Genomic DNA, 21,040 nt, shown 5'->3' with positions numbered 1-21,040 from the left:
CCATTATTTGTGACAATATTAACACTTACTTATGTGTGGCTTATAATTTATTCTTTCACTTGACAATGACATCTCGACGATGTCGAAAGGTTGTGCTAACCTTTTAGTGTTTATCTTTTTGATTAATATTAACAGTAAAACAGTCAGGTCATTTTGACTATTTTAGGCCGTGCAAAAGAGCAGCTTTATTTTGTAACTTGCTCGATATATATGCCAACAACAAAGGAAATATTGTGCATTTTGCAGCCAAGATAGAGATGGTTAAGAGCAAGTGGGGTTTGGCATTCAGCGCTGTCATCTCTGTAATTGCATCTCTTGTCATGGCATCAGGGTTGTGTTCCTTCTTTGGCCTTGTAACTACTCTAGACAGCAGGTAAGAGAAAGATTACAGAAATTTGTTGAATAAATTCATGATAAATGATTTATAAGCTATCAAAGTGCAAGTGGCTGTTTGCATACTCAAATGTATTGTTTATGATGTAAAAAATGAGATACCACTGCATTATGGGCCTAGATCATAAGATGAACAGGTAACTCTAGTTGTAAATACCTACAAGTAAGTGTTAATTGTGCTATTGTAAGATAGAACCTTGCAGTGTATTGATTGCTATCAGATCCAATGTTGCACACATAGTCACATGTTTCCAGAGTTATTTGCCTGATTTTAGTACTGTAGTTACATGACATTCTTCTTACATCATTAATCATTAATTTTTAGCCCACGTCAAAACTAACCTACATGAAAAAACAATAATATCTGCTACTGCCATGGGATAAAACTTTCTCTTAATACCCATATAATATAAACTATGCATACCTCCCAGCTTTAGTGAGAACAAGTCACTAATATGCCTGTCAACTTGCACTGTAAAGATCATTAATTTTGGACCTTGTTTTGTAGTGAAATATTTCCATATCTGGTTATTGTGCTTGGTGTTGAAAACATCTTGGTGATAACAAAGTCTGTAGTGTCAACTCCAGTTGATCTTGAAGTCAAGGTCAGAGTTGCACAAGGTATGTCGTGCCACTACATCAATCTGCTAGTTTTAATGTTGACTCAGAGATACCAATACTTGGGGAAAAAAAAAACAATTTTGAATGCTTGGAGCACTCTTCATTGATTGCAAGGAAAGGTCCGACAGACACACATCATATCCAGTGGTGAAGGAAAGGGCATCAGTGCCTCAATTATTTACCTGTTGTTGTTGTTGTTGTGTTTTTTTTTCACTGCAGGACTCAGCAAGGAAGGCTGGTACATTCTAAAGAACCTGTGGGCTGAGATTGCACTTTGTTCAGCTGGATATTTCACTTATGTGCCAGCTGTTCAGGTAATTGGATAGTCCCTGTTTCCACCAAATTTTTAGTGGGATATCATGGCTGCGGCCTTACGGTGTTGCAAAAGTGAAAGGGAGAAGAAGTCCTCGCACTTCACGGGATCGATAACCTGCACTTCAAATATATATGTATTTAATTTTATTTCAGTGTTACAAACAATCACATTCTTTTTCTAGGAGTTTTGTTTCTTTGCCATAATTTGTCTGCTGTCAGACTTCTTTCTTCAAATGGTGCTCTTTGTGACAGTTTTGTCCATCGATATCCGTAGAATGGAGGTAAGTGAAGAATGCTGTCAATTTTTCTGAAACAAATTTGGGATATGTAGGTTCAAGGTGCCAGTTGACCTTTTTACAGTTAGGTATGTGCTAAGTCACCTGCCCTTTAAATGCAACTGAGGCTGGAGTTGACCTTTTTTTGATAGACACCTCCTTGCTTTTCTTATGTTAATGTGTTGTTCTCATGCTAATTACAAAAAATGTAGTCGAAATTAATAAAAGTGAAGCACTGAGTTTTCTATCAAAACAAGGTCAACTCTAGCCTCGCTTTCATTCATAGGCCAGGTACCCAAGCACACAACTGTGAAATAGCCTATTGTAGAAAACTGTGCTAAGAAAATACGCGCGTTGATTGGTTAAAAATCGTGTTGCTATAACTCGATGGAGACACAGAACTAGCACGAGCTGTTGACGTAGTGATGGCGCGAGCAAAGAGAATTTACATTTTGATAATTAGAGTTAACAAGTTGTTCCTTTTTCTCGTCGCGTTGTTTTCTAAAAGAAATAGAAAACGTGTACTCCGCGTTTCTATGGAGTTATAGAAACACTCGTGAAAGTTTGGGGGAACTCGAAAAAGCTGTGGAAACACTCGCCTGCTGCTCTTGTTCCACAGCCTTTCTCGTTCTCTCAAACTTTCACTTATGTTTCTATAACTCGATAGAAACCTGGTACATGTTTTCTATTTCTTAAATAAAGTAGGGCGACTTTGGTTTTGATTTTAAGGATATGAAGTTTCATACATGTATATCTGAACTGCAGAATAGAATAAAATGAAAGTTGGAAAGATCATCAGTTGTAGTTAGTTGAACAACTTAAACTGGTGTAAAAGAGGAAGTTCAAAAAAATCCAGGCTTCAACGGGATTCGAACCCATGATCGTGCCATTGCACTTCACTTGCTCTACCAACTGAGCTATCGAGGCATAAACTTGAATCAGAATAGGCCTTTTGCAACTAACGATCACATGGTACAAAATCCGCCATGCTGGAGGGCAAGCTCATTATTATTCCCCCACTGGGACATTAAAACAAAGAGACCTGAACCAGTCAAGCTTGACTTGCCTTTGTTTTAATGTCCCAGCAGGGGAATAATAATGAGCTTGCCCTCCAGCATGGTGGATTTTGTACCATGTGATCGTTAGTTGCAAAAGGCCTATTGATCAGCTCCAAATCCCGTTCAAGGCTATATTTTTTTGGGATTACTCTGCAACTGTTGCTTGACTAACTAGGTGATCTTTGATTTCGCTTCTCTTAACTCAAAGTCTGCAGTAACTGGATGTTTTTGAAAAATACATCTCTCGCATTCAATTTCACTGTTATCACTGCTGGCACTCGCGGACAAATTTGATTGTTGCCATTAAGGTGATGTTGGATTTTAAGACCGGAAAGTGAATTAAGTTATGTATGCGCACAAGCTAGGCAGAGGACCTTGTGGTTACATTAGTTAAGATGCACCATACCGTATGGGCAGTCTGTCGTGAAACAATACAATAGCAAAGGTATAGATCTGGTTACAAACATTCCTTTTGTTCTTCAAATGTGCCAACCACACAGAAACAAAAGACCCTTTGTTTTGACCGCCAATGAGGCTCTGGTTGGCACATTAATGACAATTGATAGGTGACGTGAACAATATCCTCGGTATACAATACATACTTGACCACTCCCCATAGGGACTTTTCAGGACCACGGAAACCCAGTCAATGAAACGACAGAACACAACAACAACAACAACTGTTAAGTTTCCCAACTGGCCGGAGCAAACCAGTTGGCTTTTTACAAGTGCGGCCGAGAAGTTGGACCAGGGACTGCCAGGAACAAATTCAACGAGTGGTCAGTATGAGCCTTGAACCCGGGAACTCCAGATCTCAAGGCAAGCGTCCTAACCACTCGGCCACACTGCCCACAATGATGATTTCATGTATAGAATGGTTTAGAATTGACAGACCCTGCTGTGCGCAAGTCGAATAAGTCCAGTTTTCATTTGATAACAGCTTTACCTTTGAGCTTTCGGAGAGACACCTTGATGCTCGACCAATAAACTGTCTTTATTTAACAGAAACGGGTTATCAGCTGGTAAATTATGGTAAATTGACCAATGTGAAGAAATTGAAAGCTGACGTTTCGAGCGTTCGCCCTTTGTCAGAGCAAAACGTCAACTTTCAAATTTCTTCACGGTGGTCAATTTACCATATCAACCCAGTTGATAAACTCATTTTTGTGTTTCATTTCCCGACCTACGCAGCACTACAGCTTCTTTAGAAACTAAATGTGTTTATCCATTTTGTGCCTTGATAATTAACAATCATCATGTCCTTTGCATGACTGAAATGTCACTGGGAGACCTAAATTATGCAAAATCTTAGTAGTTCGTTTTCATTCCGATATTGAATTGCCCAAGACATTATTAAACCATAGTTAATAGAGGGGGCTGACCCACAATTAATTTTCAATTCAGCTATCCGATCTCCAACGGATTCAACAAACTGCAAGACAAAGGAGTGTTAGGGAGGGCACTATGCCAGGTTGGTCAAGTTAGTTGTTATCAGCAGAAACCACAATTCATTGGTTGGATAGTGCAAACACTTGTTTCAAAATGGAGGCAAACAGTAGTTCACAACTGGACTATAGACCAATCCGGCTAACTCAATGCTGTACCCAATTCAAATCCTTTGGGAATAAAGCGTTTTGTTCCAAGTACTTCCATATCATTTAAATGTGAATGCTACATTGTCATGCAAATGCAATACGCAAAGAATCTTAACACCGAGAGATTTGAATTGTGTACAACATTGAGTTAGCCGAATTGGTCGATTGTGATAGACTGAACCTCGGCCCATATTGTGTCCAGACCATAATTATTGCTCAGACTCCCTGAGGTGGGAGGTGTGGTTGATCAGTAACTTAACAGTCAAGAAAGCCACAGAACAAATGATGTTGGGTTTTTTTTTTTGTATCTTTTTTTTCCTCCACCACAGCAGCTTATTCAAAGTTGGGTCAAAGTCCACCATCACCCGTGTCCAGTCCCCCTCATTCCCCTGAACCAGTGCAGTTCTTTGGTCTGCTTCCTCCACTACCCCCATCGTCACTGACCACTCAGAGAACTCCCCCCAGGGAGTGCCCGGTGATGCCAACGAAGCTTCCCAGAAGGCTCAATGTTGCCTACTTTTGGGCAAGAAACAGGATTGTGCAAAAGGCTTGTATGGTAAGAGCATAACCTCAAAACATAAATAATTAGCGTTTTGGGAATGTATTACCATATCCCGGGATAAGCAGTGATACGTTTGTGTAGGAGAATCTTTGTTTACATTTTTGGCACCATTAGCATAAAGGCCTGGCCAAACGCTCGTAACATTTCAACGCAACATCTTGCAACATTGTTGCATGAAGTTGCGACGTGTGTTGAATGGACTGGCCAAACGCACGCAACATATCGCAATAGGGTGGCCAAACGTACGCAACGTGTTGTGCCCAACAATGTTGCATGATGTTGCGTTGAAATGTTGCGAGCGTTTGGCCAGGCCTTAAGGCATATTGAATGTGCATTACATAATGAGCTGAATAATTTAAAAGCGATATACTAGATAATCTCTGAGGAATATTGCTTTGAAAATTCGAAATTCTACATACATACATACTTCATTGACCACTCCCTATAGGGGCTTTCCAGGGCCAATGAAACACAACGAAACGACGGAACAGAATAACAACAACAACAACAACAGCAACAACAACAACAACTGTTAAGAATCCCAACTGGCCGGAGGCAAACTAGTTGACTATTTACAAGTGCAGTTGAGAAGTTGAACCAGGGACTACCAGGAACAAATTCAAAGAGTGGTCGGAATGGGTCTTGAACCCGGGATCTCCGGATCTCAGGGCAAGCGCCCTAACCACTGGGCCACTCCTCCTCCAGCCTCCTGCCTCCTTTTACATAGAATGTAAGGGATTATGTAAAAAATGATCAGGTTCGGCTGATGGGTAATAACTGGCTCGATATCAAAGCCAAAGGCTTAAAATTAGAGTTTTAACTACTGTAAGTTTAACAATTTTTTTTTTACAGTTTTAAGTAATTTGTGAATAGTGAGCAAACTCGTATGTTAATGAACAAATTGTAAACAATGACGTCAGCAAAGATTCCCTTATACAAATTCCGTTTGGAACCACACTCGTACGTTCAGTTTAGGCTCCATCTATACTGATGCATTTTCATATACAAAACCAGATACTTTGGAGCTTAATTTTAAGCAAGAATGACGACATGGGCTACGAGAACACCATCTTACATGCAGAAGCGCTCCGTTTTAAAACGGGCATAAGACTGTAACTGTTAGCGTGTTAATCTTTATACGTCACCTTTTTCAAAAGTCTACGTTTTCACCTTTCCACACAGGCATCGACATTTTTGGGCGTTTAAGCTCCGGCGTTTGGTTAAACCTTCTTAAAAAAGAGTGCGCGTTATCATACAACCGTGCACTTTTGTCATTTGGCGCCGATGCACTGACGCAAATTCTAAAGGTGAATGCACGCACTGCACGCTCCAAATGGAAAATTCGCTCGTGCCACTAAGAAATAATATGCTAATTTATCCTTTAAAAAACGTGGGGCGGACTTTTCGGGAAAGGCCTCACAGGCCCAGAAAATAGCGACCAAACTCAAATTTGTTATCTCGTATTGTTATCTCGTATTTTATGAGAAATTAATCATATTACGCTGTTTTTCTCAATTTGCAGATCTGCTTTGTTCTCTATTTTGTGAGTATTCTTAGTCACCCCTTATCTGAACCTGATGGCACTCAGGAACAACGGAATTTAACTGAAAAACTCTATGATAACAATTTCGGTCACGATAATGAGGTTGACGAAACTCGAGCAACCGAGAAAGTGGAAAGAACCACGTTCTTGTCAGAGGAGGAAATGAACAAAGAGGAGTTACGGAAGAGAAGGCCCGAATTTTCCCCGAAAGCTCCTTCGGTTGAGATTTGGAAAGGTCTTTATCAACGACACTGGCCTGAACTTTTAAATTATTATAATATCAGCTTACTAGGGAGGTAAGTTTAGTTCTTTTTAAATTTTAAGCCGCGGTTTATTTTATTTTTTGCCCTAAGGACGTTGCCACACTTGGCAATTTCGCAACTGCAATTTTGTTGTGGTTTCACTGGTGTTTAACTTGGCAACGTGTCTTGCAATTTGTCTCTCTTGACGATCACTTGAGGTCACAGGAGCATTTTTATTGGCTGCTGACATGAACGTTGCGACACAAGTTACCTAGGACTTTAATTGGCTGAGAACGATTCATTGGTGATATCACATGGCAGCACCGTCGAATTTTATCCTGGAATGCTGATAGTAACTCGTGAACGAGTCAGCGAGAAAAGATAAAATTCGTATCCCCAAGCGGCCATGAAATGTTCTGTTTATTATAGATACTGATGAAACGTTCAGATTAAAAACAACTTGTTTTATTCATTTTCGAAATGGGAGAAAAAAGGGTCACCAACCGTTAAAACACGCATGTTGTGTGATCTGAAGCAACATATGAAAGTTATGAAAAAAATCATGATAAAGTCAAATTGAGCCACAAAAATGTTAATTTAGATTACAGCACAAAAGTATCTTTCAGTGAAGGGGAAGCTCGCTTTTTATTGGCTAGTCGTGTTAGCTACCATGACAGTCCACCTACTATGAGAAAATAACTTGAGTAAAAAGGAAAATCCTAGTACTTCATCAGTATCTATATAATAAATGAGATTTTATGTCTATAGCTCAATTTCGATGTATTAAAATTCAGTCCTAAACGAAAGGCATCATCTGGGAAATAAATTCCTACAAATCCTTATCTTTATGGTTATTGAATGGATACTCCAAAATTAGGTGAGACACTTCGTGACACAGGTTTAACATTTGGTGACGTTACGCGGCATTTCCTGACAACCTCAGTGTTAACCCTGTTTGGCAGATAAACAACACTGTTTAGACAGAGAATAACTGCTGGGTTTGACACTGATCTCTAGTGATTAGGGACGTCTGAGCGCTGCCTGGAAATGGTTAGCTTTCATAAATTGTTCTGGTGACACCATATTTAAACTTAGTAAACTTTAGTAAGATCGTTTGGTACTTTATACACACAGTGTCCATTCTGGTCACAACCTTATATGTATTCCCCAGGGCCTCGAGATGATGCCTTTTGATTAGGACTGAATTTAAACATATCGAAAATGGTCTATTCTTGGTTTGCATCCACGTGATGAGACTGCCATGTTGGTGTACAAAACAACAGAAAATGGCCCCACAGGTTTTGCATAATAATCGAGTCAAATTCCCAAGAGACATTTTACTGCGTTGTTCTGTGAACCAACATGGCTGTCGTGACGTCAGCTGAAAACCATCAATAGACCATTTTCGAAATATTCAGCGTGATAGTGAGGCAGCGAGGACAAAAACAATAGAAGCACGTTGGAATGTATGTGAAAAATATTTACATGTCATCCACTTTCCTTTGTCTTTGTCTTCTAAACCTCTCTTCTTTCAAGCTGAATTTTAATATATCGAAAGAGGCCTATTGTCAAGCTCCAAAGCTATTTCGAAATTATTTCCGATATCAAACTCGTCGATTATTGGATGATTAGAGAAACGACGACGGTTACGGCAACGGAAACACCACGAAACAGTAAGGTGTTGATACGTAAGGACAACGGCAACTTCAACCAAAACGTCACTCAAGAATAAAACATAGTGCTATCGTAAGTATTTCACCTTGTTCACGAACTATCATATAACTGGATTGGTACGAACTGTTCTAAAGTAAAGATAGAACATGAACGATTCGTTCGTATACTAATGTTGTCAAAATCAGAAATTTGGTCATTTCACGATGTTGTTTTGTGGAGTACGTCAAACAGATGCACTAAAATGCGTGCTGCATGTGCTGCACACATTTTAGAATATTTCTTCGCCGCACTCTGCAGAACAGCAACGAGAAGTAACCAAATTTCACATTTTGACGGCAAATTGATCATACAGTGCGAGTCTTACGTAAAACTCTGTGCCAATCGAGTTATAGAAAACAACGCCTATTGTGTCAACGTAAACGAGATTGAACGTTTGGAAATTCTTATGAAAGCGCAAACTGAGTATTATTTTAAAGTGATGGTTCTTTTGCTATGGCCGTTGTATCTGCTTCAAGTCCCTATTATCTGTCTTCAGGTACGTGTCCGTTCTTCCACCGGTTCATCTTGGCATCAGTATTGATACAGACATCTTTGCCGTGGATTCCTCCCAAGACGTCGTCGCCTTCTCGTCTGCAAATGGCTCTATAAAACTCGAGCAGCCTTTGGGCAGCGAAGACGAGAGAGAGTCTACGGAGAACGATATACGGGATCCCAAGTATTTCCACAACGCCTTGACATGCGTCGTACTTGGTGTAGTCGTCATGATTATTCTCTTCTTTATCTGTAAATTTTTGAATGACCTTCAGATCAACCCCAGGTTAGGGCGCGGCCGGAAAGGAAGAAGCTGCGGTCACCATAGACTGGTGGAAAGCGTTCCTATCAGTCTCAAGGGACATTCGCAGGTTTGTTTGTCTGAAAAGGTTGGCACTGCCTTTCCATGGCGCAAATCAACATTTTCCTTCCACTTCAGCTTGTACATCGCATAACCTACTCCCCCAAACACTTCGTAACGTAGGTGAGAAGAGCTTATAAGAAAGTAGAACACGAATCGCTGGCCTCTTTCCAATACTAATATTCACTAGACTAATGAGACAAGCCGCTGGGAAGTACAGTATTTTTTTTAACCTTCATAGAGGGGCACTCTTAACGAGAACTTTATACTATTTCTAGTAGAACTGGAGGTCTATTCTGTCAGTGTATGGAAATCTTGGTTCTACAGATGTTGGATGGTGTTGGCAGTTGTGTCCAAACGGACGCAAAAATTCCCGTGCAGTGCAGTGCACGTGCAGTGTATTATGGGAAGGATACGATCCATAAGACCTTGTAAACTTGCAAAATTCGGCTGCCATCTTGTTTTCAAGATGTTAATGCGTTGCTGTCTCCATGGGGACCATATTTAATGCGCGTGCGTGGCCCCAATAATGTTTGAAGGGCTGTGCAAAGGGATCCAACATTGTGGCGTTACGCTTTGGCGATCACAGAACAAAAGAAATGTTGGGAGTTGTTGGCTCAAAAGTTTGACCAGTTTCAAACTTCATGCAACAACACGCAACAACATACAGCAGGGTTTGCAAACGAACGCAACATGTAACATTTAACGGTGTTGGGAGTTGATGACTAACGGCTTTGCAACGCTGTGCTTAGAGCGGTTTTCAATTGAGTGTCGAAAGTAATTAGCGAATTGCTTTGGTTTTGCATTACTTCACGCAGTGATGATTGGTTCAAAGTTCTCGCGCCACTTTTTCAACCAATCAGAAGTGAAACCAAACCAATCGTGGCTCGCGCGTGCACATTTTCCCGCGCTTTGTGTTGGCTACGTGTAATTACTTCGAGTTTTGATTGGTTTATTGGATTGTCTCCGTCCTTTTTGATTGGCCAAAGTAATTACTTTGGTTTTGGTTTTACGACACTCGATTGAAACTCGCTCTATCCCACAACATGCACAATTACCCTATATCATGTAATCTTCGGGAAATGTTCATAGTCATTTTGAGTATCGGAAATCAGTGCCAATCGACTGTTTTCTTACAGTACTGTTGTAGAAAGAATTGCCTTACAGTTGTTACACCCAACAGCGGTTGCTCTTACTTGTTTTGCCCAAGTAAAGAAGCAGTTTTATTGGCTAATGCTAGATGTAATGGAGTTGCAATCAACCTTTCATAACTTGGTTGCAGTGTTGCATGGAGCATTGCGTAAAGTAGATTTAACTTTCACATGCTGCAACGATTTTAGCAATAAGAACATTGCAAAATGTGTGTCGGGCCAATTCACAACTAGCCTAATGTAAGACCAGCTTTACTTCTTGCTCCTCCGTCCTTCCAGACTCTTTTTCGATTATTTTTCACGGAGAAAAAGACACTTAAAATGCCCCTGGTAGGGTAGGCAGTGCTTCAGATCTACCAGCTTGACTGTGCTACAACCGAACTTGAAATCCTGCCGGGGATACAGTCAGTGTAAAGAGGCTCTTGCCCCTCTTCGACGGTTTTTCTAAAACCGATCCTGACGTGGGTGGCCATCTGTACAATCTCAACCAGCGTGACTAGAAAATAAACTAGAGACAGCCTGGGTTCGAAATTGATGACCCTTTTATTTGTTATGTCTTACAATTGGTGTTGCATATATTTTTCAGAATGTGGAGCATTTGAAATGCACGATGTCTTTAATAATCAGTGTCTGTCTGAGTGGACAGATTTTCTTCTGGGACATAGCTACCGGGCATCGCCTGAGAGTGATCAAAAGGGCGAGGTTTGTTTCAGTGATGAAATGTGATATCTTTATTACAGAGCTTAAAGCGTAACCTTCGTAAGTGAATCTTTTTTGCTTTACTTATTTCCTCGTTTACTACGTCAAAACGAAGCTAATTATAGAGTAATGGACCACACCTTCCTTCGTCAATCAACGGTCCTGAGTTGTTGCCAAATTTGCAAAAGGACGCAAACAGAAGGATCAAAAACGGTTTAGCGTCTGTTCATCCTGTTGAAAAAAATTAAGCCTGGTCTTTTTCAGGTTTCTTTGCAAAGCTTAAGCTGCTCTCAGAACTGCGAACTGCAGTTCTTATACAAGACTTGACGTAGTCTCCATCAGACAAGCCTCTTCCGTTGAAAATGGTGCGCGGTCGAAATATAGGGGACTGATGGCTAGGCCCCAATATTTCGACCGCGCGCCGTTTTCAACGAAGGGTACCATCATACACTCTCCTCGTACGGGGTTATGTCGAACTCGCAACTGACAGCTCCCAGAACGTTTGATAGCTCATTGTTTGAGCAATGTGCAGCACAATTACACCATTATGGGTTTCAGTACCGTTCAAGTCAAAACTGCGATGATCTCTCGCTAAGAAAACTCGTTTCAAACTCGCATTTCCTATGTACGACTACCACGTGTTCTTCATCATAAAATAATAGCTGAAAGAAGTCTCTTTTTTTCAACTTCTTTCAGTCGTGAGCAGTCGGAGGTTGCACTCAGAAGACAGAACTCTATAGTGAAGAAGCCAAAGCAAAGGACCTATAAAGAAACGGAAAGCGGTCAGTCTACACAGCGGTATACCGGAGGATTGTCTAGTCCCAGACCGATCTCTGATACGGAGCGGCCTCAGGTTTGCTGTGAAATTGAATCAGAAGCAGCCAATGGAGTGCAACCGTCTGAAGAAGACTACGAGGTATAATGAGAATGAGGGATGGTGATAAAAATGACGATGATTAGGCTGATGATGGCTGCCATAATATTAATATTTACCACCTGTGTTAATCTTTCGAAGGCGCTGAAGCATGAGAAAGAATCAAAGGGGAGTCCAAAGTCCTCTGGATACGACTTCAGTAAATATGCGAACGGTGCGGACATCCCCCCGTGGTCTCCCACCTCCAGACGCTCCTTCACAAGTTCCTGGTCCAGTGCTGATGGAGACGATCCTGGGTTGTTATCCAGTTCAGAAGAGTCTGGTGATGAGCAGGCTTTTGTACAGACGAATAGTTTCCAAGACAACCTGCTAACGGGAGCCTCGGTTTGGTGTTTGGATTGTTGGGGGGATTTTCTCGTGGTTGGATGCAGCGACGGTACAATTGAGGTAGGGTAGAAAATGCTTTGATGGCCAGAGAAGAAATGATTTGTGAGTTATACAAGGGCAGAAAGCTCGTTACAGTTTTTCGCAACCATTATCTTAAAAAGCATTGCCGTGGTCCTTTTTTTTTTTTCAGATCTGGAGTGTGTTGTCTGGTGCGCAGTTATACGTGTCACGTGACAGTCCTATCGGTGTTAGTAAACTTTGCTGTTTGACACACAGGTAAAAGCTTAGGGAAGGGGGAAGTGTGGGTTTTCTGCCCATCGACTTTGCCCTCGTTTTCAAATCGAGACCAAACGTGAAATGTCTTTGGTAATGATGGTGTTCATTGTTATGCAAATTATAACTGGGTTGGCACAGCCTTGAAAAGTCTTGAGCTCCATTTATCCTTGAAAAATAAAAGTGCTTTTCTATATAAACGGAACTACTTACAGTCTCGAGCTTGATACGGAAACATTATTAATAAGTTTTCCAACTATCTGTTCCTTTTAAATGTTTCTCTTCCTATATCATTAGCTTGTAGTTAGGAAGAATTGTGGAAATACTTGTCATTTTTCCTTGTGGATCCTGAAAGTAACCTGCTAAAAGTTTATTTATAGACTTTAAATAAAACTAATTTGGTATCCTTGGCTCGTTTTCAGCCCTCAAATTGTGGTGGCTCGTTTGGATGGGACACTGGAGTTCTTAACCCTTGGGGTGCCCACACGATGGGCCCTTCAAGAAAACTCCCCTATAAAGCGGTCCTCGCCTAGAGTTACGAGAAAATCTGAAGCACAAACATCTAGAATTTTCGATGCGTCCAACAGCGAAGCCTCTACAGCAGTCGGCGTCAAAGGGACCCGCGCGTGCACTTCAATAGATAGTCCGCAGTGTAGGGTGATTCACAAACTGCGGGCTCACCATCAACCCATAAGTGTGCTGGGTGTCATGGAAGGACGGGTCATCACTGGAAGTCACGACAGAACACTCAAGGTAAGTGTCCCGTTTGCTGTGTCTGCAACTGAATTATCGAGTTTTGGTAATTTCTCAAGACATGGATTTGAGGTTCAAATTGTTTCAGCGTAAAACCATATGGAATTGTGAGTGCATTCCAGTGATAACACCGTCGTTATTTTTAGGATTATGCTGACGTAACTCGGATTTTTTTGTTTCGTTCGTTATAGGTTTTTCGGACTGATGAATGCGTGTGTGTTTACACATTACACGGACATGCGGACAGTATCACCGCCCTTACCATAGATATGGTAAAGATATGTTATTTATCGTCCTGGTCCCAGTTGTTCAAACGATGGATAGCGCTATCCGCCGGATAAATCACTATCCAGTGGATAAAGTCATAGCGAAACCAATTGCGCTATCCAAAGGATAGAAATTAAGGATTTATCCGGTGGATAGCGTTAATCACCTTTTGAACCACTGGCGCCTGAAGATGAGTTTTGGGAGAAGGACTGTGATCTCATTTATAAGTCAATGAAATACACAAAGCTAGACGTCTTATCAAAGATCAAGTGAGACGATAGGTATAAAGTTAGAAAAAAAAAATGGGCGAAGATGGTATATTTTTGCATGCGGCGATAAACCTCGTGCAGGATAGTAAATTTCCGCTCTCTGCCATGACCAGTTATAGAAGGATTTTTTTGAAATCCCATCTCTTGCTCTCTGAGAAAAAAAGATGTTATGGAATGAGCGAAGACTAAAACATAATCTCTGGACCTATCACTTGAATGTCCTACCCCGTTTTTTTTTTTCGGCACATACACGCACGGAATTTCAAAATTGTGTCTTCGCTATATGTTGGTAAAATATGTCACTTAAAAATAACCCTTCCTTCCATTTAGACAAATAACCGTCAAGTGGTCAGCGGCGCTGCTAATGGAGGCGTGCGCGTCTGGGATGTGATAAGTGGCGAATGTCTGCAGCATCTTCGAGGTCACGTGAAATCCGTGACTGCTGTAACATGCACAGCGGAGCACTTGCTGAGCGTAAGTTTGGAAAGCGTGCTTTGCATTTGGGACAGGTCACGTGGCGAGTGTTTGCATCGTCTGAAACAGGTATGTTAAGGAAAAACAATCTTTTTATATCGTGAGTCCCAAGCTTATGAAGCCGATTGCATGGTCTCTACCAGTCGGGAAACATGAAAATCAAATTAACGAAGATCATATCTTAGTCAAGTGTTGGTTCTTGGTGAGAAGTGAATACTGGAATACCTAGCGAGAAACCTTTTGGTCAGAGTAGAGAACCAACAAAGTCACCCCCCATAAGAACACCGAGTCCTGAAAACGTACTTGGGATACACCAGCAGTATGTGATATGCAATATGCACACGGTTGAAGGAAGTCAATTAATTCAGTGTTAAATAATAGCCTCTTACTATCCGAGCAAGAGGGCCGTACTGGGGTATATTGGCCCGAGGTCGTGGCAGCGCCAGGTCCGTACAAAACCAACCAAGGGCCAATATTCCCCAGTACGGTCCCGAGCAAGTGAGGCTATCAAGTTGTTTATTATATGGCATCGTTTCTATTTCTTTGGGCGGTCGGACACTTCTCCGCTTGATGAGTGTTCGTAATCTTCGTCTTCCATCAGCAAACTTTGAACTGTAACCTTTTACATGTAAAACTAAATTCCGCTTCCTATAATTATTGTACTGTTGTGATGAAAAATTTAAATTCCGCTTTTCAAGAAATTTTTGTGTTTCGCTCAACTTGAATTTCCCGGGAGAGATTAAAAAGTACGGAAACGGACCGTTTTCATGGTAATGGTCCGTACGTAAAATCCGGGCCAACAACCAGCCAATCAGATTGCCCGATTTACCCTGAGAATTGCTTATCATGTCATAAAAAGAACCGATTTGTCTTAAAACCTCAACCATGCATTGCTCCGCTTTGTGATTTGCTGAGAAATTTCGCGTCATATTCTATACCACTCATGCATGGGCAAAGGGGTAACCAATGAGAGATATTTAGCATCGCTTTACGGCAAACGGCTGGCTGAAATATACCGTGGCCCACAACTGTCGCATCAAAAGAAAATGCTCACAGCAATTTCAGATCACTCACAGGAAATCACTAAACACTCACTGCAAATTCAGGGCAGGGTCGTACCTCTTGTTGAACATTATATTTCATTGGCTGTATAGCGTCGTACTTCCTGTTGTTTTCTGTGCTAAATGGATTGTTATCTGTTATCTTTGTTCTTTCTTTTTGCCAATCCTGAAGCCCGTTCAATGAGGTCAGTACGACACGACCCCAAATTCAAGCGAGTGATTTGAATTTTCTGTGACCATTTTGTTTCAATGAGATAGTTGTGGGCCACCAGAGAAGTATGGAATACAATACAATACATACTTAATTGACGACTTCCCATAGGGGCTTTTTTGGGCCAATGAAACAAAAATTAACGAAATGACACAACACAACAACAACAACAACTGTTAAGAATCCCAACTGGCCGGAGGCAAACCAGTTGACTATTTACAAGTACGTCCGAGAAGTTGAACCAGGGACTACCAGGAACAAATTCAACGAGTGGTCAGAACGAGTCTTGAACCCGGGATCTCCGGGTCTTAAGGCAAGCGTCCTCCTAACCACTGGGCCGCACTACTCCAGTACGTCTTTCCCAAAAAAAAAATAGTTTGCTTTTGGCTCATTTTCGGCCTGTTAACTACAGATGTCGAGCAACGCCCTTAAAGAGAGAGACAAGTCATGCTTAAGCTTAGTTCCCACTGGCGACATAAGGATCATAAGCATAATCATAATCATAAACATAAACATAAGCTTCTTATGTTCTAGTGGGGACTGCCGCTCTAAAAACGTAAAGCTTTTCCTCGAAGCTGGCCGCCATCTTGAAAATGAACCGACCCGAAAGTACTGGTCCTAGACTTTAATTGGCCAAAAGACAATGACCCCGTTGCGTCATTATGTTTCTCATTATATCGTTATGATTTTCGCGTTCCCACTGCAAAGAAAAGCGACATAGTCATAGTCATAGTCAAAGCCATAATCATAATCATAAGAAAATGGTCGATCGTTTTCTTATGATTATGATTAGGTTGATCATAAGGGCGCCTATGATTATGTTTCTGGACGTTCCCACTAAGACATAAGCGACATAACAGCGTTATGTTCGTGCTTGTGATTATGATTATGATCGTTATGTCGCTAGTGGGAACTAGCCTTAAGAAAATTTTCGCGCTTTTATGACAAGCAGTAGAGCGAGTTTCAATTGAGTGTCGTAAAACCAAAACCAAAGTAATTACTTTAGCCAATCAAAAAGGACTGAGACAATCCGACAAACCAATCAAAACTCGAAGTAGTTACACGTGGCCGACACAAAGCGCGGGAAAATGTGCACGCGTGAGCCACGATTGGTTTTGGTTTCACTTCTGATTGGATGAAAAAATGGCGCGAGAACTTTGAACCAATCACTGAGTGAAGTAATCATAAACCAAAGTAATTATTTAATTACTTTCGACGCTCAATTGAAAACCGCTCTAATCTGCCGTTTTACGTACACACGACGCTGATTCTCCGTATTGTCTGATACCCGGAAAAAAGTGATGAAGAAGAGAATATGTTTTCTTAGTTCCCAGATCTGTGCTCCAACGTCGCCATGCTGTCGAAATCTCTGTTTATTACAGGAGGACAGGTGGGCATGCCAACATTTCCGTTTCAACTGTATGTTACAATGTTGTGTTTGTTTGGATGATAGTTGATTATAGCAACTCGGAATGGACTATGTTAATCTCGAGTATTTAATTAAGGACAACCAGGTGATCTGGTGACTTAATTTGGAGGACTGGGAAGAAAAATTTTAACGCCGTATCCCACAACCGCGCGCGGCCTTAGGTGTTGTTTCCAAACTCCCTGCAGTATTTTCATCGCCGAAACTCAACAGATCATTCCGTGTCTACCACATTTCCTGTTACTGAATGAACATTCAAGTAGACCCGACGACGAGCTCTAACCTCGCCTCTAACAAGTTGAATTCGAAAATAAGGCCGCGCACGGTTTTCTCCCCAGTCCTCCGAATTACGTCACCAGATCACCTGGAAGACGTTATACACCTTATTCCAAAATGGTCGCTATTTAGATATTCTTTTGTTTTTATTGAAATTAAACCTTGATTCCTCGTTCAAGGCAAAACATTCTGTTGAATTTACGGCTCAAGAACGAGGCATCAAGGGCTAATTTGAATAAAAACAAAAAGAATATTTAAATGACGGCCATTTTGGAATAAGGTCTATATAGAGTGAAAATCCTTACCTGTCAAATTTTGCGAGTTTCGGTGAAGCTATTTTGGGAGTCAACATGAGCGGTAAAGAGTCAGTTATTGACGATCTACTGTAACCATTATACCTAATTCTTACTTGTTTGACTTACCGGAAAATAGTTTTGGGGTTCTCCTTTTTTTCCACAAAAAATTTATTTAATTGGAAGAAAAACAAAAAGAAAATTCCACTTTCACGTGGAAGCGGCAAACGGCCACCGTGACCGGAAAACGCGACACTGAAATGTTAAATCAACCAATAAAATAGAGATTTGTCATCTAACGTTTCGAGCGTTAGCCCATCCTGGAACGAATTCGCTGTGACGAAGTGCTAACGCTCGAAACGTTTGATTTAGTTTATCAACGCGTTTGCAAAGCCAAAAGTTTCGTGTTTCCTGACTCCCCTCCCACGCAGCAATAACGTTTCGTAAGGAACTAATCCAATCATTCGTTTGGTGATTGGTGTGTCAAAAAAATGTAATTTCTGATAATCCTTATTAGCATAAATTGCTATTTTGCCGGCACGTAGCAGAGGCCTGGTTGGGAGTGGTAAGCGCTTGGGGTGCCATGTGATCGCCGTTTGCATTTTGCGACCGTTTAGCGCGTGAGGCATTCTACGGTCAGCCTTGGCCGCGTGCACAAGTCCAGTTTTGTTGATTGATATATCGCGCGTGTTAGGCTGTATATGATAGCGTTCAATTACATTGTAAATAGTGTTTTTCAATAAGGATACCCTAGAATCCCAAGGGTGGAACCACTGCCTTGGTCGAAGGTGCAAGTTTCATGGTTTGTTTTTCACCTGGTGGTTTTAAAGGGTTTTCGTGTCCGGCTCTGGTGCATTGCCCTTTTCGTCATAACAGAGTTGATGTATGAATGTTTTTGTACCTATATATTCCAATGCTAACTAAATGGCACGGTGACTTGGCAGGTCAACGCGCCCATATATATCATCTAGTTCGAGTGCCCGGTTGAACAGTGGAGGCAAAATAAGAACTTTTTGTGTTTGCTAACTCCTAGCTTTCTTCTCATTTTCCAGGGACACATTTCTGTGTGGGATGTCCGCACTGGAAGACGCGTGAAAACTGTGTTGCTTGGTGATGATGACACGACAGTTTTTGTGCGTTACGTGAACGTGTGTGACAATAAAACGGTCGTGTGTGATTTTGGAAAGGAAGTCAAAATTGTGACTTTTCCTGCCGTCATGGACAAGGCAGAATGAGTGTCATCGTAGTCTATTGATAGCAATTTAATTAAGTTTAATTAAGATTTTACATCCATCGTTCACTGCAAAAACGTTAAAGATAGTTCATGAATTTTTTCCCAATAGACAGGAAGGTGTTTTCGGCAACAACTTATAAAAACGATCGTCCGAGTAAGTGTAGTTCTGAGAAGGACTGTTTCGGATGACATTGTCAATGACTGACATTTCGACAACCTGAGCGGAAGTCATGTTCAGAGTTAATTTGTGTAATGAACACTCTGTGGTATGAACAGTGGTTTGAAAACTCTGGGGTCGGTTGCTCGAAGCGTGGTTAGCGCTGGCCATGGTATTTAACGCTGGTTAGCGTTAGAGCCTGGGGCTCGTTTCTCGAAAGTCCCGAAAATTTACGGGCCATTTTCGGGTGTCACAATTCCCTCTGTATCTCAAGGACGGAGGGGAATTAAGTCGTCAAACTTCACAGTCAGTTTGCTTTTTGTTACCTTGAAAACATGTTAAAAGATAGGCGTTCATTTACAAGCGGTTGGCAAGTTTACAAATGACTTTTCGGGCCCGAAATGTTTTCGGGACTTTCGAGAAACGGGCCCCTTGTGTCTGTTTCGCGAAAGTCCCGAGAACTTTTCGTGCCCGAGAAGCCAGTTTTCAAACTGCAATCTGCTTATTTTGAAAAGCTGTTCCTTTAACATGTTTTTAATGTAAGAAAAACTGAGAGGATTGCGAAGTTTGGTGGCTTAGAACCTCGGCGTTGCGAAGATATAAAGGGAATTGTGGCAGCCGAAATAGGCCCGAAACGTATCGGGACTTTTGAGAAACAGTCCACAGGTCGTTTATGTGGTTGGTCAACTAAGTCGTGATGTTATTGATCGACTGTAGTGTTTGTCTGTTGTTGATGTCGGCGATTATGATAAGGCGTTTGTAGGGTGCGGAAAGTTGTAGGCCACCGGTCATGCGGTATGTAATCCGGCCTAAACAGTCCTCCTTTAATAGGACTACACTCACCCGAACGATCGTACTTCACTTAATTACGTCATGATTCCTGGGTTCAAACCATTTACAAGTAATATATAAAGTCCCAATTTTTATAATTTTTACATCCACATTATCTTAATTTAACGGCAGAATAAAATAGGTTGTAACTAATTTTGATATCGACAAAAGGTTTTACCTCAAGACTCTGTTGTAAGACTTGGAGAAAGTCTCATTTAATTGCTTGGAGGCACGATTTTACGTTCAATTTTAATGCTTCCAATTTGTCTATTGCTTTTTGGGTACATGAAAACACATTTACTAAACGCTGTAATGGCGAGAATTGTATCGGTATTTTCAATGACAAGTGGTTCGTCTGACTTTTTGAAGTGAATGTATGGTATAGAAGGCGAAGAAGAGACTGTATATGGTAGACATATTTGAGCATGTGGAGAAAATATGGCAAAAAAAAAAGCATTTTCAGAAAATGAACGATTTATTGCGTAATGCTCATAATCTCTATTTGAGTTCTATTTAGTAATTGTTACAGTTGAAACTAGAGATATTTTCAGCCCGCATATGGCAAACCGAATCAAGCCTTGATACTCAATGCAACTTGGATTAAGAAGATTGTTCTCCAGAAACGACTTACGAGCGGTCCGTGGCTTGTGTTTACAGGAAACCACCCTTTCTGAAAAAGTGCCTTTTTGTACTTTTTAGTTCGAGTATTCATAGCCACTAACCACGTCAGAGAGAAATTTCTAAAATGGGCTGTTTGCTTCCTTCCCGAAAATATCAGAAAGCTCATTCAAGGGGTTTAGTTTTGCGATAAGTCATATTTCATCTGGTAGAAACAAATTCATTTTTGATCTGAAACGTGCAGTCCTTGCGTCAGCATTCTATTCTTGATTTCCTATCGCTTGTTTCTAAAAATGAGTGGTTTGTCGTATCGGTTAAAGATTTATAATTTCGCTTTTGCCAACTTGAAGACAGAAAGTGACGAACGCGTTACTAGAATGCTGATTTCTAATATATTTTAATTCTGATTTCTTAAATTAATAGGGAGAAGTGTAATAAATGTGTGGTAAACACCTTTGTCACAAACGTGATAAGTTTGTACAAGGCTAAGTTCATTGCGAGTAATACTCGAGTTGAAGCTTGGCCTACGCGACAAAAAAAAGCATCAACAGAGCAGGTCATGCGCTAGTGGGAGGCTATTTCCCTTTCGTAAACGGTCGTTGCCATTTGAAACGGT

The 21,040-nt window shown here is 41.0% G+C and overlaps 1 protein-coding gene across 2 annotated transcripts in view; it reads left to right on the top strand.

Moving 5' to 3' along the window:
* Positions 1 to 20,098, top strand: part of LOC138013110 (sterol regulatory element-binding protein cleavage-activating protein-like) — a 33,211-nt gene extending 13,113 nt beyond the window's left edge. The window contains exons 9-25 of one of the 2 annotated variants that reach the window (XM_068860080.1): positions 247 to 373; positions 902 to 1,014; positions 1,234 to 1,328; positions 1,512 to 1,610; positions 4,067 to 4,133; positions 4,587 to 4,813; positions 6,342 to 6,658; positions 8,814 to 9,180; positions 10,908 to 11,023; positions 11,717 to 11,936; positions 12,036 to 12,341; positions 12,472 to 12,557; positions 12,977 to 13,307; positions 13,499 to 13,579; positions 14,174 to 14,386; positions 16,917 to 16,979; positions 18,637 to 20,098. In XM_068860080.1, the coding sequence (XP_068716181.1) occupies positions 247 to 373; positions 902 to 1,014; positions 1,234 to 1,328; positions 1,512 to 1,610; positions 4,067 to 4,133; positions 4,587 to 4,813; positions 6,342 to 6,658; positions 8,814 to 9,180; positions 10,908 to 11,023; positions 11,717 to 11,936; positions 12,036 to 12,341; positions 12,472 to 12,557; positions 12,977 to 13,307; positions 13,499 to 13,579; positions 14,174 to 14,386; positions 16,917 to 16,979; positions 18,637 to 18,819 (3,011 nt within the window). In that variant the 3' untranslated portion in view covers positions 18,820 to 20,098. The remainder of the gene's footprint in view (positions 1 to 246; positions 374 to 901; positions 1,015 to 1,233; positions 1,329 to 1,511; positions 1,611 to 4,066; positions 4,134 to 4,586; positions 4,814 to 6,341; positions 6,659 to 8,813; positions 9,181 to 10,907; positions 11,024 to 11,716; positions 11,937 to 12,035; positions 12,342 to 12,471; positions 12,558 to 12,976; positions 13,308 to 13,498; positions 13,580 to 14,173; positions 14,387 to 16,916; positions 16,980 to 18,636) is intronic. The other variant, XM_068860081.1, reaches the window with a different exon arrangement.
* Positions 20,099 to 21,040: the final 942 nt, after the last annotated feature.

The sequence above is a fragment of the Montipora foliosa genome, chromosome 8, assembly GCF_036669935.1.
Source record: "Montipora foliosa isolate CH-2021 chromosome 8, ASM3666993v2, whole genome shotgun sequence".
Taxonomy (NCBI): Eukaryota; Metazoa; Cnidaria; class Anthozoa; order Scleractinia; family Acroporidae; genus Montipora; species Montipora foliosa.
The sequence above is the reverse complement of the archived record's forward strand: the minus strand, read 5'-3'. Positions and strand labels throughout refer to the sequence as shown.